The sequence below is a fragment of the Penicillium malachiteum genome, assembly GCF_028827825.1.
Source record: "Penicillium malachiteum strain IBT 17515 chromosome Unknown utg000005l:1.0-9002435.0:326005.0-9005861.0, whole genome shotgun sequence".
Classification (NCBI taxonomy): domain Eukaryota; kingdom Fungi; phylum Ascomycota; class Eurotiomycetes; order Eurotiales; family Aspergillaceae; genus Penicillium; species Penicillium malachiteum.
This window is the reverse complement of record NW_026643099.1, coordinates 2,935,697-2,959,275: the sequence shown is the minus strand read 5'-3', so window position 1 is coordinate 2,959,275 and position 23,579 is coordinate 2,935,697. Positions and strand designations below refer to the sequence as shown.

At 43.7% G+C, this 23,579-nt stretch overlaps 8 protein-coding genes across 8 annotated transcripts; 2 read left to right on the top strand and 6 right to left on the bottom strand.

The window, feature by feature from the left end:
- Positions 1 to 1,578: 1,578 nt before the first annotated feature.
- On the top strand, positions 1,579 to 1,996 carry N7483_011107 (uncharacterized protein; the record flags this gene model as incomplete). The annotated part of the gene is made up of 2 exons (XM_057094534.1): positions 1,579 to 1,586; positions 1,741 to 1,996. 2 exons carry the CDS (start codon positions 1,579 to 1,581, stop codon positions 1,994 to 1,996), a joined length of 264 nt encoding a protein of 87 aa, XP_056940505.1.
- A 1,855-nt stretch (positions 1,997 to 3,851) lies between these two features.
- N7483_011106 (uncharacterized protein) lies at positions 3,852 to 4,996 on the bottom strand (the record flags this gene model as incomplete). The annotated part of the gene is made up of 2 exons (XM_057094533.1): positions 3,852 to 4,318; positions 4,372 to 4,996. 2 exons carry the CDS (start codon positions 4,994 to 4,996, stop codon positions 3,852 to 3,854), a joined length of 1,092 nt encoding a protein of 363 aa, XP_056940504.1.
- An 827-nt stretch (positions 4,997 to 5,823) lies between these two features.
- On the bottom strand, positions 5,824 to 6,330 carry N7483_011105 (uncharacterized protein; the record flags this gene model as incomplete). The annotated part of the gene is made up of 1 exon (XM_057094532.1): positions 5,824 to 6,330. The coding sequence occupies one exon, from the start codon at positions 6,328 to 6,330 to the stop codon at positions 5,824 to 5,826; it is 507 nt and encodes a 168-aa protein (XP_056940503.1).
- Positions 6,331 to 10,214: 3,884 nt separating this feature from the next.
- N7483_011104 (uncharacterized protein) lies at positions 10,215 to 10,610 on the bottom strand (the record flags this gene model as incomplete). Its single annotated transcript, XM_057094531.1, has 1 exon — positions 10,215 to 10,610. The coding sequence occupies one exon, from the start codon at positions 10,608 to 10,610 to the stop codon at positions 10,215 to 10,217; it is 396 nt and encodes a 131-aa protein (XP_056940502.1).
- Positions 10,611 to 11,024: 414 nt separating this feature from the next.
- N7483_011103 (uncharacterized protein) lies at positions 11,025 to 11,363 on the bottom strand (the record flags this gene model as incomplete). The annotated part of the gene is made up of 1 exon (XM_057094530.1): positions 11,025 to 11,363. The coding sequence occupies one exon, from the start codon at positions 11,361 to 11,363 to the stop codon at positions 11,025 to 11,027; it is 339 nt and encodes a 112-aa protein (XP_056940501.1).
- A 3,355-nt stretch (positions 11,364 to 14,718) lies between these two features.
- Positions 14,719 to 15,768, bottom strand: N7483_011102 (uncharacterized protein; the record flags this gene model as incomplete). The annotated part of the gene is made up of 1 exon (XM_057094529.1): positions 14,719 to 15,768. One exon carries the CDS (start codon positions 15,766 to 15,768, stop codon positions 14,719 to 14,721), a length of 1,050 nt encoding a protein of 349 aa, XP_056940500.1.
- Positions 15,769 to 18,418: 2,650 nt separating this feature from the next.
- Positions 18,419 to 20,047, top strand: N7483_011101 (uncharacterized protein; the record flags this gene model as incomplete). Its single annotated transcript, XM_057094528.1, has 1 exon — positions 18,419 to 20,047. One exon carries the CDS (start codon positions 18,419 to 18,421, stop codon positions 20,045 to 20,047), a length of 1,629 nt encoding a protein of 542 aa, XP_056940499.1.
- Positions 20,048 to 20,282: 235 nt separating this feature from the next.
- Positions 20,283 to 20,501, bottom strand: N7483_011100 (uncharacterized protein; the record flags this gene model as incomplete). The annotated part of the gene is made up of 1 exon (XM_057094527.1): positions 20,283 to 20,501. One exon carries the CDS (start codon positions 20,499 to 20,501, stop codon positions 20,283 to 20,285), a length of 219 nt encoding a protein of 72 aa, XP_056940498.1.
- Between the last annotated feature and the right edge of the window lie 3,078 nt (positions 20,502 to 23,579).

Here is a 23,579-nt window from a genome sequence, read left to right as displayed (position 1 = left end):
ATAAGGAATCAACATCATCCCGTTAGGGAGCCTTGGAATCCCCCTTGTATAAGGATCTAATAAACCCTTCGGCTACCATATCAGGCACATCTTTTTGACGGGTACGAAGCTAGCCAATACTCGGAGAGGAGAAACCAAGTCTATAAGCCAAGTCTCCTAGTATGAGTAAGCTCAGACCTTCGGAGCTCTAACCAAAGTCGTTTTTAACTCGCCGGAACTCATTTTGCTTTTGTACAAAGTGTCTTAAGCTGAATAACCACAATTGCATAAAACAAATCGAAAATGAGTCTTGCGAGAATGCTCTCTCTTTAAATCGGCGTTTAGAAACTTGTATCTGAACAGCCTTGCCGCTGCCGAAAAGTTCCCAGTCACACAGCAGTTCTTTTCTCAGGCTCTCTTTGAATCTTATAGGGCAGAGTAGATGAAGTGCTTTCGCTGGTTTCTCAAGAAAAAGTGTATCTTTCATAAGGGTATTCAGGGAGAGAATCCTTCCACGTAAACCAAATATACGGTCCAGTAGTTGGCTCCTCGCACCATCGGGAATAAGTGGAAAAAGCTCTCCATTTTCAACCAAGACTAAAATGCGATCACGATCTGCCGCAAGCTCTGGAATAAGGCCTTCTATCAGACTAATAGACCTGGAATCCACAAGACTCCCTCTTATCAAAACTCCAGACCACTAAAGTCTAATCCGATTAAGATAGTTACAGATAATCTGTTCATCATTAGAAGCTATATGGGACGGAATTATCATATACACATACCTCTAGGGACTTCAAAGTAAGCATTCGTTCGATTTAAGAACATTTCAAGGGTTTCCAAAAGCCCCTCCACGGTATAAGATGATCAAACGCCCGAAATAGGGGCTTATTACGTTGGAGCCGGCGGATATCTTTATGTTTGCCTCGATTTCCCAGCCTTGCCCACCAAGTTGCCTCTTCTCGTCCACGTTCTAAGAGTTGACATTCCCTTAAACAGCGATATACCTCACCGTCCGAGAGTATTTGGCTCTTCGCATCGACTTGCAGAGAGAGAAGTGCCTCATATGGTATTGCTGGATAACCTTAATATCTCTGAAGGAATTTATAGACACATTGCTGTACTTACTTCCAAGATAAATGTCAACAAGCCATTTAGTCTCACCACACATAGACAACGCCTTGATGCGGTGCTTCCCGTAAATACACCTCAACTTTGTACCATTGCGGAAGTTCAAGAGAGGCTGCTCTCTAGGATCCATTAGTACCTCAAGTGAAACATTATTATGAACGAGTGACCACTCAAGATCCGACTGATCGATGGTAACAGCAATGCGGTATTCCGGGTAAAGATTCCAACATCCCTCAACCTCGAAGATGCGTTGAAGCCGATCAAGATTCTTTTCATCAAACTCTCTTCGTCCGACTATATCCTCTCTATCGAAGATTATATGCCGAATAGGGATTACTGCGCTCCCTTTATAATACTGATTTCTGTGAGCTGCTGCCTGGTTTGCCTGTTTTCCGAGCTCATTATCTAAGGAGTCCATTTTGTATCTGCCGAGAGATTTTTTGATTTGGATGGGATGAAACTATTCTCATGGAGATGTATGGATACAGAAAAAGAAAAGCTAACGGCAGAGGAAATGGATGCTAAATCTATCTCAAATTACCTACAGCTTAGACTGAAACACGATAGGGTATTGTGTTTCAAAAACGATCCTTTGAGGGGCCATTAGAATGGTCTGGCTGGTCCTTGTAGTCTGGCTAGTCCTTGTGGTCTGGCTGGCCCTTGTAGTCTGGCTGGTCCTTGTGGTCTGGCCGGTGCTCGTGGTCTGGCTAGTCCTCGTGGTCTGGCCGGTCCTTGTAGTCTGGCTAGTCCTTGTGGTCTGGCCGGTGCTCGTGGTCTGGCTAGTCCTCGTGGTCTGGCCGGTGCTCGTGGTCTGGCTGCTCGTTATGGTCTGGCTGGTCCTCGTGGTCTGGCTGTCCTCGTGGTCTGGCTGGTCCTTGTGCTCTAGCCGGTTCTTGTGGTCTGATAAGTGGCCATCTTGAAACAGGACTGCCCAATTCCCAAGCGATGTTGGAAGAATCAGACGTAGGCATGAACGAATACTTGGAATATGCAGGGTTACTCACAGGGCTTATCTAGTAACTACAAAGTAGGCTCTAAGTGGAAAAGGCTCAATTCAGCCCTGTATTAATGAAATTCCTCTTTGAAATCTCAGTGATCTAAAGGAAATAACTCTCGCCAGCTTTCCGTGCTAGATTCATGGCACTGCATTACCCGGTCTTGCCAAAAGATTCCTCAAAGGCATGATACATCCAATCAGTATAAACCATATTATAACACCGATAACTGCAATATCTCCTACCAGATCTAGGATTTTGGCCATTGTGGAATCTGAGGATATTTGGGTTGAGTTTATCTGAAATACCTAGATCCAGAAATGAGTCAATAAACAGATCATCAACAGTCTTTAAGATCTTTTAATACTCACTAAAAATATAGTAACCTGGTGTTAGATCTCTCGGGAAATTCTGTGCTTGCAATTGTTGCACTATCGATGTCAGTCTTTTGATCAATGTATGGTTGGTATAACCTTGGTACTTACAGCGACTCTGATACGCCGATATGGGAGCTTGCGATCTTTTTTGCCGGATGGCGAAAGCATTTTATATCTACGCATGATAGACTCGGGCTGCTCATCTATATAGCTCGGTTAACACTGATAAATACTCCTGGGCCTTGCTCCGCCCGATAGCGACCAATCGCCTCTACCTCTAGTCGAGGCTAGCCCGCGGTCTCGCAGCAATGGCAAGTCAACGGTCGTCGAGTGACCTATGAGCTCAGGAATGTGCGGGTGGGACCAAATTGTGTGGTAGTGAACGGTGATATGTCCAAGGTGTGACTTTCTACGGTTTTTTGGTTCACAGAAGTAACAAATGGGAATCGGCAACATCTGTGCTCTCCTAGAAGCTCTTCATATCATCTAGTATCAATTTCAATCGGTTTGGTGTTTCCCTATGTAGTATATTACTATCATATCCATTGATTCTACCTGGCGATCTCTACTCTACACAGCTTTCCGCTGGACTCGTCGTTGCTTCGGCCAGGCGGAGAGTTTGCGCTTGATCTTAACATTCGAAGTCCCCAGAACCCGAGAGTATAAGGAGGAGTTGAGAGAACGAGCAGCGGCCAGGGATCAAGGGAAGTTCCCCAGAGGGCTCCGAGATGTACATTCTGCTCATGTTCAAGATTTCTCAGTGAGAGGTATGAGCCAGAGCGGGATATATTTAATTATATGCCATCTGGGACCAGATTCCGATCTGCAAGGTCATCAAAAGACTCCTTTCTAGATCTACAAAAGCCAGCTTTGGACAGTTGAGAGTGGGGTCTGAATAATTCCCTATCACATTCAATATCACATCGCCATGAGTAGTGGCTGCATCATTCTACCTATTCATCCATAGGCCCGAGCGATGTCATGGCACTGCGAGGAGTGGATGAGCCCCGGAGTCTGGATCTCATTGTCACTTTTTGCACAGTCCTATACATGTGACAAAGAGGGGTTGATAACTCGAGAGATAGAACCGTATTATGCGTCAATCAAGAGCGAAATCCTTGCAGAAAAGAGAAAGTAAGTTTGGATTTGCCTCTGTGCTAATTGACCATGCCAATAAAACCGAAGATTTCCACAATAACTCATACACGTCGTATTATTCCAGTCACGTTTATCTACCTGGTATACACGTGTGAACTTTTTTTCATCCCTACTCCAATTCTGTATATCCTTTCCATTGTCTGGCTTGGAAACCTTTCCTTGCTTGCATATATGAAGGTAAGAAAAAGCTTTCAAATTTCATACAAAGCTACTAGCTCACCAGCTGCTCTACTTTCGCCAATGCCGTGACAGAATCGTTGCACTTCAAAAAGTACTCTTGAATGGTAGCAGGCGTCACCATTCCCTCGGAGACGTGTCTCGCAAACTTAGCAGCGAGTCCGTCAGTACCTGTTTTCCGACAGTCAAAGAAATAATTAAAGTATTCTTCTAAAGTTGAGTGGTCGGGGTTTTCGAATTCGTATTCCTTATCGATCCGCCCAGGGCGGTTCAGAGCAGGATCCAGATCGGGCTTAACGTTTGTAGTGGCCACAAGTAAGTATTCGTGAGTCCCAATTCCGTCTAGAACTCCCAGGAGGGTAGCCATAGTCACCCGTCCCTGACCCTTCTCCACACTGCCGTTATTGACCACACTGCCCTGTCTCGTGATTCCTGCCGCATCGAAATCGTCCAAAAGCACCAGACAGCGTTCGGGGGACTCGGGAAGCGTGCGAAAGAGTTCTCGCAGACCATGGTCATCAATAGCAGCAAAATTCACGATGAAATCGACAGACCAAACAACGTGGCAATCACGTGGCAAAAGCTAGTTTTGCCAGTACCCGGGGCGCCGTAGAAGAGATAGCCACGCCGATGAGCGATGCCACGCCTCTCATATAAGTCGATGGTATCCTTTTCATAGAACCACTTGATATCAGATATGATCTCTTCTCTCATTTTTTTGTCTAATGCCACACTTTCCAGCTGTCGTTGACGTCCGTCGCACATCCTCCGCCACTCAACCATCTGCTTGTTTTGGTATCCAATCATGATCGGTATTTTCCCACGGCGAGAATCAACATTGACCTTCTGAATATGTACCATCAAGTCATGAAACGCATATTTGCTCCATGAGAAATGGTATATGATAATGTTTTCTCGGTTTCTCGACAGTGGGTCGTTGCGAGCATCTTGCGGGTCACGGTATAAGGCAAACCAACAATTTGCAAACCGGAAGAAATGGAGACAATTTTGTCCAGGTGTAGATCGAACCTTCTTCACCCTTCCATAGTAGATCTGGTTATTGGTATCAAGAAGCTCCAGAGAGTCCTCGTGCGAGTCCCAAAGAAAGCTGAACCCGTCTTTAAGTCCGACTATTGTAGAGCGTGACAAACTGTAAAAATGAACCGTGGACATCCACATCGTAGCTTGAGGGTACAAGCTGTTTGCATGTTTGATTTCAGCCGACGATATGCATATGGCAAAGACTGGCTTCAGGCTCGCGACAGTCCATGGAAGGATAAAATTGAAAGCTATGACAGACATTGCAACCAAAGAGCAAATGTAGAAAAAGTAAGAAAGTGGATTGACTCCGACTAATAGTGAGCGGAGTCGGATGAGCTGTGGAAGCCCAGGGACCAAAGTCTCGACCAGTGATAAAAGGGCTTCCAGCAGGTCTGTCTCAGATGGCTGAGTCATTTTGATTGGGTTATAGTTCTCAAACTTGAAAATGTACTTGGTATTCGGTGTTGAAGAGTGCGAGGGATTCAGGACTTTATTGCAGGCTTGCGGGCTTTAAAAGGCTCTTTCCTATAAGCATGCCTTCGAGAACTAAGGAATCTCCGGGTCGCCGTACACTATTTAGACAGGGGAATGATACTGGTTCGGGCAGAGATGGGGTCAACTACTGCAGCAAATAAGAAAAAAAAGAATTTGAGTTTATCACATAGTCACCATAAGTGGCTTGCTCGGAGCCTGGGAAATGAGATCTGCGAGAGACCAAAAATGCTCGGGCCTGCTGTATTTAATTCCCTGTACTGAGCGCGGCGTTCGATGTGCTGAAGCTTATCATGCAGCTGGAAAATTCGCGAAACACATCCAAGCTCCTACAGGTTCTTGTTATAATCACAATGTCAGAGCTCAGTGCTTCTGTCTATTCCATTCTGTGAGGCTAAGGTGTTAAGAATTCGTGTCTTTTCAAACTCTGTATTCATTCTCCAATACACACAAGATAAATCGCGTACATGTAATTATGGTGTCGAAATTGCAGATTCTAGGATTATAGCGCTCTTGTCTCCGTGATCATCTTTCTGAGTCCAAGACGCTGCAGGTTCTATTGATATTAAAAGGTTGCCGTCAACTCCCCTCTTCAGGAAGATAGGCGCTTGACTCCCGGCCACTAAGCGCAAGGTTAACTCATTACCTGGCTCTATTCGCCGAACTTTTTGCTGTAGCCCTCCGTTGGGCAGGATATCGGAGCGGAACTTCCGAATTGCCTCTTCTGCTCCATAAAGCTCCATCACACTAAAGGCGTCATATAGGTGGACTGCCTCCTCACCATTCTCATCAACCTCCATAACGAATTCCGTCTTTTCATTGTGGAATTCGATCGCTTGCACCCTGGTAGCTTTGGCCGGTGTGGACTCTGTGCTGGGTGGCAGTGTAGTCCTACCGGCAAAACGTTGCGATAGTTTCTTTCGCAAGGTCCTCATTCCAAACAAATTCCCATCCTTGATTGCTTTCTCTGCAGGCGCCATTGTATCCCTGACGCAGTTGCCGCTTGATAAGCGTGTTGTGTCGGTGATGTGGATTTATTCCGCCTTTACTTGTGTCGCCGGATCACTTATCGTCTTTGTCAATTATTAGCAATGTCCAGTGCCAATTAATTTTCATAAATACCTCTGAATGAACCAGCTTGGAATATATTTTGTAAACAAGGGCTTCAATCTCGGCTGCGAACTCTTTGCAGGCGTCCTTCAAAATACACAGGTGATCTGGTTTTTTTTTCAGAACGGGCGATAAAAAGTGGCCGCTTATTTCAGTCATTCCAGGGGGCAATCGTACCTTTTATACTTTCAAACGACAAATTCTATTTTGGGTAAATAATCTAGAAGCGTTTGCTTTGTAAAAAATGCCCCTGTGCCAAAAAGCTTCTTATAGCTCGCACCGTCCTGCACTTATGGTCTAATAGTCCACATGTTACTCAGCAAACCTCTCCAGAGATCACCTCTATTGCACTCCCATCCTCAGAATTTATGCTGGGCTATGGACTTGTCGCAGTTTCGTATTTTGGACTTAGTATCAGTGCTCTTTGGAATATACTGGGGGCACAGGCCCTTCTGATACCGAGAAGAATTGATCTTTCAATATAAATATAACCCAATTATACATGTGGACGCTTGCCGATAATTGGCTATCCATCTTCTAACTATCTCAAGCCCTTCCAAATCATTGTATCAAAAAGAATTTCGGACATAGTTCAGGAAACTGATAATAAAAAGGGAGAGACTTGGAAGAATAATGATAGAAAGGTCTACTAGAGTGATAAATGAAATACAAAAGAAACATCTCGCATAGAACTAGCCGAAGCAAACAGGGAGTTGAGCGATAAGCCACTGTGTTATTATATTGGAAAATCTGGACGCTTTGTCCAGAAATCTTCGTACATAGTCGAAGCCACAAGGAACGAAGACAATATGTCAATATTCGAGATTTAACTAGTCTTTCCACCTCGTGAGACGATCTTTACCCACAGTGAACGTAGCACGACAAAATCAATAAAGCTTGTAACGAATAGTATTAGCCAGCTCTGCTAAGCTGCCTTGTTTCTCGATAATCCTTCCACTGTCTAGCTCTATCTGCATTCCCTAATTTCCCAGATATATAAGATAGAAGTCAATCAATGTTCCTCCTTCATTTAGAACATCAGCGTCGGACTCCGTGACTTGGCATTTTCTGACAAAAGCTATGGCCAGCCGAATAAGACGGCCTTCATTGGAGTTATAAACTCCATTAGCGCAGAGTCTCTGCTGCATAGCTCGAAGAAGGAATTGGGTCTCATTTTGAAGACCATTGTCGTTACTCTTTTCGATAGCGATGAAAACTTGCTGGGGAGTAAATTCAAGACAGAGAGATTGAAAGATTGATTGGCAGGAAGAAAGAAGGCTCCTTGGTGGGTAAACAAGTGTTCTTCCCTGGTGTTTTTTCATACGCAAAATATCAACTATTGCCAATTAGCAAGCATAATATGATACTAGAAGACACACACACCTTCAAAGATTTCTGGCTCCATTGTCTTGATTGGGAAGAATGGCTTCTTTGTGGACCATCTGTTCGAGAGGAAATTGAATTTATTTAAATAATTTCGTCTTGTACTATCTTTCCTTTGATTAGAATTGACACAATTTAGCTTTTTGCACATATCCCATTTATGCGGGATACGGCCCATGCCTTGCTTAATACTGCTGGAAGCCAGAGCAAGTAGGCGAATTAGAGAATTTCTGACTACAAATTCAGAATAGACTTGAATGGTTTAAGCGCTAATCCTCCAAAAGAGCAATCATTTCCCTTATCAGATGTACAGTTTTATTAACATGTCCTTCAGTCCATTTAATTTCATCTCCACATTTTACAGCAACTTCAGACAACCAATAAAATTGTACCCTCTTGTGTGTGGGTTTGACTTTACCCTAAGACAAACTCAAAGCCCTCATGAAAAGAATTAGATCCTGCTCTGTGTATACTCCGGAGAGGGTCTTCCTTGACAGGTCAGTATAGTATTGTCCAAATCCTCGACCATACCAATCAAAAGCACCGGATTGTTGACTAAACAATCTTGATAACATCAAATCTCTCGCGTAATCAGCGCACTTCAAGGTAGCTGACCTGGTAGAGAGCGCGGTGCTTTCATCAATGTCATGTTGAAGGTAGGGTAAATAAACACATAGAAGAGTAAACTTCATGGTATAGTCCCAAGTATGAGGATCACCTCTGCCAAGATCCCAATTCTGAAGATTTCAAACGATTATAAACCTCAACACAATGCTTCTCTGTGTCCCGCTGTGCAGCTAGACCGAGCCTGCGTGAAATTTTGATAACGTGAAATTGTAGCATTGTAGACTTTCTCTCCATCAAATCGCCTGTTTCCAGATCCATTGCGAGGCTGTAAACCCCATCATTCTTCCTCTTGTCCATCATCTCTAAAAATTGCCTGCTTTTCGAGAAATTTCCCCCACCATCATTAGATAATTGCTTATCCATAAAGAGCAATATACTTAAACATATAAACAGTATATAATGCTCATCACAAATTGAAGTTTGGGTGGCACATTCAATACAGGCTACTAAATTCGCCATATTGCACGCCAGTTGAAGCTCCTCGGATACATTCTCTCTTCGATAGATACGTCCATAAATGATCAGCACCAACGCCTTTAAGGCATTCGTCGACGGCTCCACATTGAGTGAAAGACTTGAAGCTTTCGATTCGTAAATTTTCGCCAGTTTTTCAAAACCGGCCCAAGTGAGGTCATCCGATGTGCCGTCCGCGCGACACGCTAATGCCAAAATCGCAAATAGTAATGATAGCCATGAGAGAGGCACCCTTTCCGGACTTTGGCAAAATTTGATATAGTCCTTTCGGAATTGCGTCGGTAAGAGACAGTAAAAAACCTGTATCCATGTTAGTTGACGGAATAATCAGGGTTTAACCACACATTACCGGAGAGACCGACTTGAAATATCGGTCTATTAGCTTGTTCATATATCCCTTGCATGGTAAATATCCAGCGAATTCTTCAAATTGGAGAGGGTCAGGACTATTTTCGAGCAACGAATCCCTCCCTTTGCGTCCCCCTGCGCTCCTGTCCCTTTCAGTCCGTTCTTTGATAATATTGTCATCATCCGGGTTGTTGTCCTCTAGAGTTGGGGTTTGACTAAAAACTGACAAAGGACTCGTTTCGAAGCTATCATCGTATGCGCTTTCGTTGGACTCAATTGTAAAAGGATACCAGGCTTTTTTCAGCTGTTCCGACATCTTGTCACGACTATCACTATTGCCGAAGAGTAAATTTTTGAAGATTTAATATGCTCGAATGTGGGCTACGTACTTGTAGGAAAGGGCTTGTTTTTATATGGCTGGTCCTCCTTGTAGTAGATCTATTATAGCCGAGTTCGATGACCTGGCACGGTTGAGGATAGCATCATCTTGGAATAACTTTTGAACGAATAATAGCCCTATATTGCCATTATTCCTAGAAAGTATGAACAAAATATTTCTTGGGATTCCCTAAAGAGATCTTAAGAATACCCTCAGGCCCCTAATCCCTGATATGGAAAGTCCCACCTTCTGAATACAAGGACACACGAATCCAATAGACACGAATAAGATTGCCCATCTATATTAACATACTAACTAAAGAAGATCTTCTCCTTGATTCTATTCCGAAAGCCTGATGTCGGAACACCCGGGGAATCATTCAACAGGGTGGATCCTGTGGATCCTATGAAATCTGGCTAGGTAAGAGATGCTTCGCCAAGGATGAAGACGCTTTGGATGATGATATCATAAGATAAAATTCATTCCATTTTATTTCAGGGTTGTCTAGCAGGAAGATATTAGAATTCAGCTCCCGGGGTCCTCTTATGAAGCCTCATGCACATTGGCCAGTCCAACTAATTGAAATTTATCGTGAACGATCTCCAGGACACCTTCCTCAAGAGCCCAATTCCTTAGGAAAACATCTTCAGTTTCCTTTTCCAACTGGTCTCCTTCCATCAGGTGGCGCCCAACATGATGCAATCTTCTGTCCCAGCTGCTCGCTCCATGGAAAGAGTCTCCACAGAATCCACAAAGACTTTGAAGTGGCGGGTTTCGCATTTGAATCCGACAACGCTGAAACGCTTCGTCAATCTCTTGTCCGTTCGAAACTCCATGCAAACGTTTCTGGTGCCCTCGGAAGTATTCTTTGTGACCAAAGTCCTTTGGTACATTACCGTGGCACTTGTAGGCGTCGCAGCGATAGACATCAAGCTGCATATTAATTGCTTCGATATGGATCTTCCAACCCTGTTTAGCCTCAAAGACAAAATCGCATCCATAGCGTTTAAATATACAAGGCAATAATATTTCCCGTTACTTAGATAGAGAATCCGGATTCGCTGCTCCATTTTTGATTTCCATCTTTGTTGTGCCTTAAACAGCTTTCCGTCTAATAGAAGCAGACATCTGATTTGAGGACTGACAGACCCCAGTTGACAAGAATGGTGAGGTAATGCTTGGATCATCTTGGTTAAGTGATATATTTTCCAAAAGAGGGCCAAATACCCGCTGTTGCCTTTCTGAGGGAATCTCGCTCCACCAATACTCTAGGCGTTGAAAGTAGGTATCATTAGAATTTTGAGATTGCGTATGAGGTAATGGTGTAGTAAGAAAATTATTGGATATGTGCGATCAATCATACGTATATATCCCTTGGCCCTGGAATGGTGGGATGTATGTAAAATGCTGACTTTGTCCTCCTTCAGGTTCGGAGCTTCCGTCGGTTGGTTCCTGGCATTTCATACCATGTGGGCAGGGTTCTTGATGTATTTCGTCGGGACCTTCTTCGAAATATTCACCCTTGGTGTGATCGAGGGCACCGAGACGGGTGAGGAGGTCATAGGTAAGAGGGTGACCGTTTTGTTGTATTTTCAATTGATCGCCTGCCAATGTAGAACCTTCGCTTCCTCGAGTACGGTGATATAGTTCCTGGAGGCCGCGGACCAGCCAGGCCTGTTGCTGTTCAAGCATTTCAACATATCTGAACATATTAGCTATAAGGAATCAAGATACTCCATATATAGATCTGATCCAGCTCATCCTTTTGGATATGATACTTTGTTATAAGCCTTCTTTCTCCTACCAAAGTCACAGATATTGTTATGGGCTCGACATCGGGAATATGGACTTAGTCCGTCACACTAAGATGTTAGCTAAGTCTTCATTTTGAAGTATGAAGTACTCACCTTAGATTTCCTCAAGTGACACCAAGTACAGGCTTTATCCCCGCGCTTACATGCAGCGTTAAAAGGATAAGGGGGTGGCATCTTGTAACAGATGATTGTTTCTAGCCTTCAGGTCACTTGCTTCTTATTTATAAGTGGTAGACTGTGAAATATATAATATAGTAGCATAGTCAGTCGGAGAGGTTTTCTTATGTAAACCGATTGTCTTTTCGTAGAATTGATTCATGCTTAATCAAACATTTCTGCAGGGGATCCACTGAAAGTTCAAGTTCGCTCGTTCCAGATAGTTTTTCTAATATTGCCGGTCACTTATCAAGGTATGTGAAGTACAAAAGCAGTCCAGGGATTAGGAGGATGTAAGTCTATTTATTACTACTGAACCTGTGAAGCACTCAATAGCTAAGACAGATCTTTTAAGGGGCAACCGGAACTGGCAAATACTGGCTGGTTATAATGGTGTGGGGATTTGCCTTTTAGTCCCGACGTTGAAACGCTCTTCATTTATACCTTGGAATCTAGCCATAGTATGAGTAAAGGTGTATTATCTTAGGTTCGGGCTAAATCAGAGAGACAGCTACGCTTTTACTATGTATCTCAGCATGGATAGCACAGAACTCGCGGATACAGTGCTCACCTGGATATACACGGTGTGACTTCTCCCAATCAAGGTTTACGCGTTGATCTTACGGTCAAAGACAAATAAGCCTAATTCATTAATAATTACGGCCGTCACAGAAAACGAATGTTCATTGAAGTTAATAAGATATCAAGCAAGTAGACTGGAGCTTTTCATAGGAAAAGTTTGGCTACAACTCGATGGATATTCTACCATCAAGTTGGCAGATATTTTGCAAGTACAGAAAGATAATTTCTCCAGTAACAATCATCAAAACAAAGAACCTAAACTGGTGCCGCTGAAAAAGCCCAATAAATTCCATTAAATTTGGTGACAGGTAGCTGATTGAAATTTTGGCAAGGGGACTAATTCGTTTTCTAGATTGGTCAGAGCTGCCCATGGTGAGGTACAAATTGAGAAGAATGAAATTACCTAGCTCTCCTTTTTCATATTTCTCTTCCATTTCTCGGACCATCAGAATAGCCTTCAAATTCTCCCGCTGGGTTCCGGTGCCTTGCAAGCGAGAATAGATGCACTGCAAGCGACGTGAAGGCAGACCTTGAATCACCTTAGCAACCCTTTTTGCCTTCTTAGCTGTAGTTAAATATAGATTGATTAACATCCACAGCTGCCATCGTTCTTCAATTGTAAATAGGAGAAGAAATTCGCCCCAGCAAGCATTTTTGACCTTAAGAAGCCCAGCAATTTTGTTCCTAGTAGTCTTTTGGGCCAGTTGTTTGATCAAAGTGTCCATATCATCTCGCGACAATGATTTAATGGATCTCAACATATCACTAACAAGGTCTATTTCGGATAGTAGGGAAAGATCTCTGTATATCTCGTTTACAAAGGAGGGATCGAGCTGAGAAATGAGATCAGTGTACCAAACCCGGATGGTTTTAGTACAGCTCAGCCGGGTTTTTTGAGACATGGTGATCGAATGATGCTCCTCTATGGAGGTGAGATATGTAGATGAAGGCTGAACAGAAATCAAAAAATAGATATTGAATAACATAATTTGGGGCCTGGTTTTGCTTTATACTGAGTTTTGACAATAGGCGCATGTCCCAGGTCTTGTTAGTTTAGCCTTCTCAAGCTTCCGACTGTAAAAATTCAGAAAAGTCGCTAATTTAATTTTTTTGTCCCTTTGAGATACTTCTCTGTCTTCTTTTTGCGCCTCTGATACATTCAAAGTTCTCCAGAGCGTCTGGACCGCCAGTTAAGCTCTTCAATCCACTCATTGTATACCTTACCACTACTAAGGTAAGAAGTTCAGCCCTTTATTCATAGAATTCCTCTTTGAAATCTCAGTGCTCTAAAGGAAATAACTCTCGCCAGCTTTCCGTGCTAGATTCATGGCACTGCATTACCCGTTATATAGAGTGTTAAGTTTACAAAGATCAGATCCAGTTCAGACACAATGCTATCTCCATCTTATTTACATGTGGAACTCCCGCGAATCTGTCTATTATTGGGTTTAAGCGGTCCTTCCCAATCATACGGATAGCATCTGTCACACAATTCATTTTATGGTCCCCCACCTCCCACTGCTCCATCAGAGGAATATGAATCATTGATTCCTTGCCTTCTAATAGCCCTTGAAACCGAGCGAGGAGAACCGGCTTGTTTATATTCGAGGAATGAGTCGTGCAAATGAATTGATCAAATTTGCGAATCTCAGCCTTTGTGAGTGTCTCGAGCCATTGTCGCTATAAAGGGTTAGATGGATGACTGAAGGGTATGAGGATTGGGGAACCAACAGAACATTTATCGGGAGAGGACTAGTGCTCTTTCCCTCACTTGACTTGGAAGGTCATCTTCTTTAAGCCCTATATCTTGAAAGTCCATGGACGAATCTGAACGGTCTCTTTTCCAGCTATAGACTTTGCATAAGTACGATATGGGGACACGTTTGCATTAGACTGTACATACCATGTAAACCAAATCCTGATGAACTTGAGAAATGACATCGTGTCAAGAATTCGCTTTTATGAGATGATCTGGGAAAATAATTTATTGCTAAGCTAAAGTGGAGATGGGGGAGATGATTGTATATATGGTGCTTAATCTATAGTAACATAGAGTAACTATACTCGGCTCGGTCTTCGAGAATCTACCTTTGAATCTTTTGCAAAAAAATTGTCCCAAGTGAAAGGACACAAATCAAATCTTCATGACTTTTCCATTAACGAATAAGGGTAGATAAGATAACTGAGTATGTGATTAAGTTATCAGCACAGCAAGTTTGTCATGATCGTTACTCGCAGTTATATGACATGCCTGCATAGCGAAGAGGCGTGTGACTTGCACGGTTGATGGAAAGGAAGTCAAGAGATCTATAGCCAAGGCTTATATTGCACTCTTTCAATTACAAGGGCAAACTGTCATGGGAAAACCGTACATCAGCATTTACATCCATATCGTATTGTGCAGCCAACATTGCCAATTGCTCATCAGACAAAATTCCTTCGAGGACACATCCTTAGTAGAAGTTAGTAAGTATAATTGGTAATATTTTCAAAGATCATGAAAGAGTTACCATACCAAATTGTTTTTTTCGGTGGCTTTTCCACTCTATGATCTGACTCTTCAAATCTTCGTAATCATGGAGTTCCTCAGGGATTTCGGCATGATGTTCATGGGCACCAATTGAAGTGAGATGATCTACCATCTCTGACGTGTGGTTGTAATTTCCCAACCAAGCTGTCTGGATAATTTTATCAATGTCTGTGTTTCCCGATTTCAATTCAGGCAAAGCCAGTTTTCCATTTTCTAGTGACAGCTGAGGTGAGTATCCGTGCTCTAAGTGAAACATGAGCGAAGCTAGTGCAAACATGTCGGATGCCTCAGATAAAATCGGTGAAGGGCCATTGATCGGAAGTGGAAGATCTGGAAAGACGGGATTGGGTTGACCGCAAGGGCTGGCAGCGCTGAAATCACAAAGAATGGCCGATGACTGATCGTCAAAAAGCACATTGTCAACCCTCACATCTGCGTGTATAATACCAAGGCTGTGAAGGTGACGTAAAGCATCGGCAATATCACAGTATAATCTGATCCGGCAAGCCTGTGTTAATTGCACAGGTAGTTGTTGATATCTATAAAGATATAGTCCCTCTGGCTGGGTGGTATCGAGTGCTTGTATGATGTGGGGATGTGGTCTACTTTGTAGTAGCCGTAAAACGGTACGTTCATCTTTCAATAAATTGAAATGAAAGAGTGTGTCCGAAGCATAACGCCAAAGGTCGTTTCGAGACGCATCATTACTAGGGGGTGCGAAAATTCGACAAGTCTTGAGGACAATTTGGTCGCTAACAGTATAGACCTGCCCAGCAGCTCCGACACCCAAGATATCCAGACCATGCTGAGGCTGTAAGCGTACGGTGTATGTTTCGCAAATTGAAGTGCCGTCTGAGACATCCACTTGGATATTGGACTCGAGATCGTTCGGACGTTGGCTTGGGAATGAGAAGTTTTCTATTAAAGGAGATATCGTGCGGTCGAGGAATCCAAATGCCTGTAATATGAAGTGAACAAGTGAGTTTCGAACATGATTAAATACATACGACAGCATGTCGAAGGTGAGCTTAATTGTTGAAAGGAATAGAATTAAAGGGCGCGAAGAGGATTCATATCAAACAAATCACGTGCAATTATTGGAGTCACATGATAATTTCCTCACGTGACCCGTATACCGCCATGGAAACTTGATAAACCATGTCGGTAAATCTGAGTATGATAGTTCCACCGACGTAGTCAATACATGAGGTTACCTTACACTTGAGCGGGCGAGCCGGAATTGTTCCATGAAAAATGTATTTCATGTGATGCAGCGCAGTTCGACTCATAAAGGCATAATGAATTTTGACGGGGGCATCTGCCACGGGTGACGGTGCGATCGTTGTAGTCTTGGCGTGTGCTGCAAAATGAAACGCACTCTTCTTTAGTTGAAATCTACTCAAAATATGTTTACGACTCACTCTGGCGTCATCTATTATGCGTGTATAGCACTCCATAAGCTGCTTTGTCATGCTGTAGCGAGGTTTCTCGATATCGAAGTATGGTGGCATCGTGAAAATCGAACTAGTTTTGATACAGGAATAAAAGAGGCATCAGATGTGTAGCCTGGGCCAATCAATCAAGGAAAATAATGATAAAAACGTGGTGTTGGATGATAAAGCCAAAATTCGGACAAATTGTGAGACATGCAATTCAAGAAGAGCTTCTTGATGCTGAGATATTATGGAGGGGAAATTGCGTTCACTTTGGATTTTGATATGTATCAAGCCAAACCCTCAGCAATACTTCAACAAATTCCCTACTCCCGTATGTAACAAAACTAAGTGTTCTCCTTGAGATTTCCCAAGCTCCGATTTCTTTCCTCTTGTTGGATAGTTGAGGGAAGTGGCTCGTTGTAGCTTCAATCAAGGTTCTATAACCGGCTTAGCCTAGGCGAGATACACAAAGCTCTGTCCATGGATCATGTTAACGAGGAATTGCAATATTTGATTAGGAGACACTTACTATCGGACGCTAATGGCCGTTTGAAGCCCCCCGGCATGTGGAGCATTTATCCCGACGGTTATGAGAACTTCCCATGGGCTTTTCCGGCCAGGGCTCGGCATGATTCTCAGGGCATGGATGCGGTTCTCGTTTTATCTCTCGGTGTCCGCAAGCGAATATAGTGGTAGTAACCCAGATGTGACACATTATAATGTTGCTAAAAAGAATTAGTTACTAGAATTTGCTTGATTCGAACCTTGGAAGGGAGGATTTACGATTTGATGAGGTGGTGTGGTATGAGTCAATTTTTGTCTTGGTCTAGAAAGAAAGAAAGAAAAGGAATCCCAGATGATTAAATAGTGCTTAGACCAAGCCTTCGAAGCCGTTCACTATGGCATACTTTGTATCATTTACTTATATTTGCTTGAGATTTGCGGATAACCGAACGGGGCCAAAAATAGAGCTAGGAGGTTGCTCCGTAGGCCCATCTACCCCCGCTTTCTCGATGCACGAACCGCATCTAGAATTGCGCGCCAAGACCCCGAAAAGAGCTGACACTTGCGCTTCGATAAAATCACATATGATTCTAGATGGGTTTGGTGACCATGAAAGGTGTGCATATGGATCCTTGGAGTCGGGCTGGGCTCTGATTTTCATCTTTTATTTCTACTTCAGTTTCTGCCAGATTGGGGAGTTTTTCACCACTTCTAATATTTTGAAAACACACTACATTGTTGCTGAACTAATTTAACTGGATAATAAATTATTAGTGAAACGCCATATGAGGGTAAAACTCGATGTTTAAGGCGCGAAGATATCTGGTGATTCCGATGCCTTGAAGTCGCTGGATTTCGGGAAGCCGACCCCTTGCTGGAGGTAAATTTGACATAAACGCAACATCCAAAGTCGACCTCCGTAATTGGAAGCGCGTAGATCTAGATATTTGAGATATGTGGAGGCTGTGTTCTGGCCGACTAATAAGACCGCAAGTTGAAATTGGAAGGGATCAGTGCAGGATCAATGGTCTCTAGTCTCAATCACCCAGTTGCAGTAGGCCACACTCGTGGCACCAATCAAACCCAACGAAGCTAGCCAGTGGCCAGTAAGTAATGCACTTCTCCTGCATCTGTTCTGCTGCAGTAAGCCAAACTCCTGGCACCAATCAAAGCCAACGAAGCTAGCCAGTGGCCAGTAAGTAATCCACCTCTCACACATCTGTTCTACCGCATACTGCAGTAGGCCATACCAACCAAAGCCAGGCACCAAGGGCTTTCAATTTCGAGATACCTGGGCGGTTCTCGGCTTTATATAGACCTTCGTAACAAATTACTATCACACTCCGTAAGAGGTTGTAACAATACATTCAACCTTCTAATAGAAGGTCATCATAAACTGTTGATCTATTTGTTCCAATACCTCAAGTGCCATTCAACCCCATTCAAACCGTAATTGTTGAGTTGTAGCAGGTCCCTTCCAAATGTGAATTACTCAGCGTAAAGTCTGATCAGTATCTGTGAGACTTCATAGTATTTACGTCCCTGTGAGGGTTGGCGGATAGATATGATGGACTTAGCGCTCGGGCATGCAGCGTGCGTTAGTCAGGAATAAGGAAGACTCGAGGATCATCCAACATTTCGGAAACTTAGCAAGCGATGTACCCCTCTTCCGTCAGTTCGAAAGCTCGACGGAAAAATCCCCAGCCCTGTTAGATTTATGACATTATGTCTGATGAAACGCAGGTTCTTTCTGCTTTGAAGCTTCTTTGCGATACTCCGCATGGAACTTTCAAAATCCATCGTGATCTCTCATTCCAAGTCTTGGAGACACTCAAACTAGCGCTCTCCACAACTGAGCATTCTACGGGCTCAAACAATTATCAGGGCGGGGAAATGGATCCTCAAACGATATGCCATCCAACTTATTCAACTTCCCCTAATTCGAAGTCTCCGACATCTATCGAGGAAGCCATGAGCCCTACGCCTATTGAGGAGCGATCTGACGAAGGGGGATCTGATGAAGGGCAATCTGATGAAGGGGGATCTGATGAAGGGCAATCTGATGAAGGGGGATCCGATGAAGGGGAATCTACTGTAGGGAGATCTGATGAAGGGCAATCTGCTGAAGGGGAATCTACTGAAGACCAATCTAATAAGGGACCTCACACCAATTTCATCAACGCAGTGAAGACTCGTCTTGCTGATCTGTCTGAAATCTGCCGAAAGACCCCTTCTATTTCAGCAATCCTCGCCCAAATGCGGCTGGACGCGGAGTTGCTAGACGAAAAAATCATATTTCTACAAAGAGGGTCCTCGGCGCGAGCTCTAACTGATGAGGATCGACTTGTCAGAGGTTTGACTCAGTCATTTATAGCTCATAATTTTACTCAGTGGGAAAGATCATATGGCCTAAAACCTCGGCTTGAAAAAATTGCCAATGCGGAAGCAAAAGGGAAGAAATCCTGCCGGGGTGGAAAGATGGCTTCATATCTCCGAGATTGTGGCATTCAAAAAAAACATCACAACATGTACAGGAAGGGCATCCAAAAAGGGTCAAACCAAATTCTGTTTCGTAAATCATTGGAAGATTTATGGCGTGGTGCGGAGAAATATGCCACAGTGCCAGGTGTCATGGCTTTGTTCTCAATTTTGGAATATGTCGAATTCGAGAAAGTTCCAACAGTGGACCTAGCACAACTTGCAAAATGCGTCGACTCATCATACGGCGAAGTTGATATCGAAAACACGAAAGCTTTCTCCGATTGGTTTGGTGGCATGGAAAGAGAATATGACATGATTTTCAATGCCAGTGCGTTGGATGACGAGAGATCTTTGGGCCATGAAACATCTTGTGTTGACTTAACGGCAAATTCTCATGAGCTCTCAACTTTCTCGACCGTTCCAACCACTGCACACGTCAATCAGTCTTCTATCAACTATCCCAATATCAGCATCAATTCACATGAGCTCTCGAGTTTCTCGACCATTCCAACCTTTGAACACGTCAATCCGTGTTCTATCAACTATCCCAATATGAGCATCAACTCACATGAGCTCTCGAGTTTCTCGACCGTTCCAACCTTTGCACAAGTCGATCCGTGTCCTATCAACTATCCCAATGTTAACATCAACTCACATGAGCTCTCGAGTATCTCTACCTATCCAAACGCGGTCTTAGACAGCCACGGGTTGTCCGCCAGAACAGGCCCCGGTGATTCGCATCAATTTCCTCAAGATCCAAACATTTTCTGTTTGCATTCTGAGAACTCGCAAGACCCACGATCATCATACTCTATATTTCCTGAAACACCGCGATCAAGTCCTTCGCCTATGCCAAATGCAATCTCGTGCTAGAGTAAAATAAAAAGCAAGCGTAACTTTGGTTGAATTTCCACCTGAAGGTTTGCCTTCATAAATAGTACCTTTCCTTCGCGTAGAGCTACACCCGAAGCCTTCGGATCGCCTTGTAGTATTTGTATGGGAATTATCAATGCGTGGCCGTTGATATAATGGAAGCGCGCACTTTGTGGGCCTGGTATTTGTACTAATGAATACCCCTAATCATTGTCAGAGCTGTCTGGTTTGGAATCTAAAGTGGAATGTATACCTTCCCTTGAAGACCGAGCTGCTGCAGAAATATGGTGAGCTTGGAACCGAGCTCATCAGACTCATGAATCTCAAAGTCGTCAGCTTTCTTCTTAAATGAAACAGAGGAGGCCCATTTTGCGAATAGTTTCCTTTCGGCGTCTGCGTCCCCTACCAACTCATCCTCAAACAAATGTGGTTTGTTTGAAAAGTCAAGCACCATTGCGAAAGCCAATTGTGGATGTGAACTCGGTCTCAGGGTTCAGATTTGCGGGGGTGGAGGGTGGTAGGAAGATGAATTATATGAAATATGGTGGGTTGAACAGATTGCGGCGGGGTAACTGACAGATTACTAACACGTGACGATCATAAGCGTCGGGCAGCAACAATAATTAGAAGCGAAATGTAAGATTCAATAAATGCTATTCTCTCAGATGCTAGCAAGATTGCTTATGATTATGCTCGTGATTCATTTACTGTGCAAGTGATGGACTAGTATTTCAAATGTAGGTAGTTGTCTTCACATTGTTGGTCGCGGCTGAACATCGCTACCCGGTACAATGTATACACGGCTCGGCATAAGCAACAATTAACAATTAACCTCATACGAACAACCAACAGCCTCTCCAAAAATTCCTTCTAGAATTTCATCGGGCATATAATAAGAATGTCTTTCTAATGTCTCAACTAAGGTACATAGCTCACCACAATACATTTGAGCGATAGTAAAAGCCATCGAATACTGAATCATACAGCCCATCAAATTCTTAGTCTCCTCTTTCTCATCCTAAGAGCCATGTTGCTTTTCCAGCCATTGAAGCGAAGAGCGACAGAAGTCACCAAGCCCAAAACAGAGAACTTTCTTAACGGTTTTTGTACCGAGTATATCTTGGACCATGGCTGTTAAATGTTTACAGGTGTCGCTGTTTTGCCATAACAAGTGTTTCTTTTCAGGACTTGCGTAGGCTGTGCTAAAAGCTCTCAGATACTTCAAATATGGTTTACTAAGGAAATCTAGGGTTTGGGCTTAACTGAATGAGAATACCATACCCACTTACCAGATAGGATTCTGTACTTGGAACATGGGATTGGAAATTTGGATTATGCTTCCATCGATTCGACGAGCTGAAAACCGCTCCATCGTATAGGGTTGACGTATTTGTTCCTCTATGTCTGCGGAATCCTCTTTCGTGAAAATTTTGGTACTAAACTGTACAGATCTGGGACTGATCCGCCAGTCCGTGCATCCATAGTCGAGATGTCTCAGTGGTTGTGGCATGGTCTTGTAGCTGTAAATCATATGATGAGTTATATACTGATATGAAAATCCCCAAGCTTGTTCGCAAAAGGGGGAACAAAATGCTAGGAAAGCTGTGATCTACTATAATTGTCTACTTCTATAAATGAATAAGTGCCTCTCCGTATCTGGTTTGAAGGTTGAGCGCATTAACTCTGTAGGAGATATAAGATACAGCTACACCGCCATTGGACAGGGAACTATGTTCTGCCTATGGAGAGAAGTGTCCTGCGAAGCACAGGCTTATCGAATCTTGCAGAAGGCTTAAGTGATTGCCGTACCTGTCTTCCTCGGTGATCTAGCGAAAATTTACTTTCTTCACGGGGCTGGAGATATTCACCATATGCTTGTCATGGCCTGGGGAGGCGAAAGCTTCGCAATAATAGAACTGAAGCCATAGCTTTATAAAGAGATTCGTCAGTCAGAGAATAAAACCAAAGCTTTGGGAGTTATCCATGAGAACCTCTGGTGTGAGATTAATGAGGGCCTTCGGTCTGGCAATGTCCTCTGGAAGAACTTGGACGGGCACTGATCATTGACTTTCATCACTGTACATTAAATCGTCGGCCATTTCAGAAAAGACGACAACCGGGGAAGAGGCGGATGTACCAGACAGAGGCGGGGCGTTCAAAGCGTTCAAGGATATACTCTGACAACAACTAGAGCATCCAACGCAGGGGGTGGACAAGTACTGAAGCTATGATTAGACATGATAGGATAATACACTTGACGGTACTATAACAACATTTTGGAGTGATGGATTCCAGGTCTTAGTCAATATCCCTCGCAGGGAAATATTAATCACTCAAGATGAATGTGAATTGCTTTAACCTTCTAATTGTGGCGAAGTGCAGATACTATAAGATCCGTTGTTCCAGGGCGAGGCAGGTGGCCCAATCATATTCCAGCACCAGCTCAGCTGAAAGGGTCAGTGCGGGGTCACACAGAGGTAGGGTGATTCTCACCCGCTCTCACCCGTCTCTCACCCCGTCTATTGCACACTCACCCCTTCTCACCCCGATGACGTCAGGCTAAAGCGGCGCTCACCCCATTCTCACCCGGGCTGCAGCCACCCGACTATTGTCCGCGTTTAAGCCACACGCCGGTCAGTTAGTAGTATGGTGGGTGACCACATGCGAATCCTGACTGTTGTATGTTTTTATCTTTCTTTTTTTTCTGTGCTTCACATTCTCAAAAAGCCCTCGGCCTTAAAACAGAACGTGTTTTGTGTTAGGGTGAATGGGGGTGATATGGGTGAAAATTCTGGAGACTGGGGGTGACAGAGGTGAGAACGGGGTGAGAACGGGGTGAGATGACCCACCGCAGTACTCGCATTCTAGATAAATAGCGGCCCAGGGGCGCTCATTTAGGCCTGCCGTTCTTGATTATTGTTGTCTTTCAGCCGAAAAAAGATACTCCCAGAAAATATACAGAAAAAGCTCGCCGAGGGGTTGGACTTGAGAACACTCGTGCCGCATCACGTGGGTTCACCCTTGATTACCAGAACGAACGGGAAAAGGAAGAAAATAATATTTGCCATAAGGAGCTAGCACCGGCTACGCTCCAAAATTACGAAAATTTTGCATTGAATTGGGCATTGTAAGCAGGCCTTCCAAAATCCACATTTTCATCACTGACCCTAAGAAATTACAGGTGGAGGTTGTCCCGTAACGAAGCAGCCAACGCTAACTTTGCGAAAGATGAGCCTGATCCTGCCCCGCAACTCCTTAAGTCCTTCGCAGAATACTTTATTGCTTCAAGGAAAGATTTGCCTTCACAGAAGACGGCCTGTCAGAATTTTATCAATTTCACTTCAAGATGGGAGCGGGGAACTTCTCGTTCTCTGCCTAACCAAGTTAAGAATGATGTTCTGAATGTACAGCTGAATGAATGACAAGAGCCCATCCGCAAATACTTCGACTAACCTGTGATAGTATATCAGAAACAACCTGACTGTCAAATACAGACTGAGAACTAAACCGCGGGAACGCTTCATGGTTACGG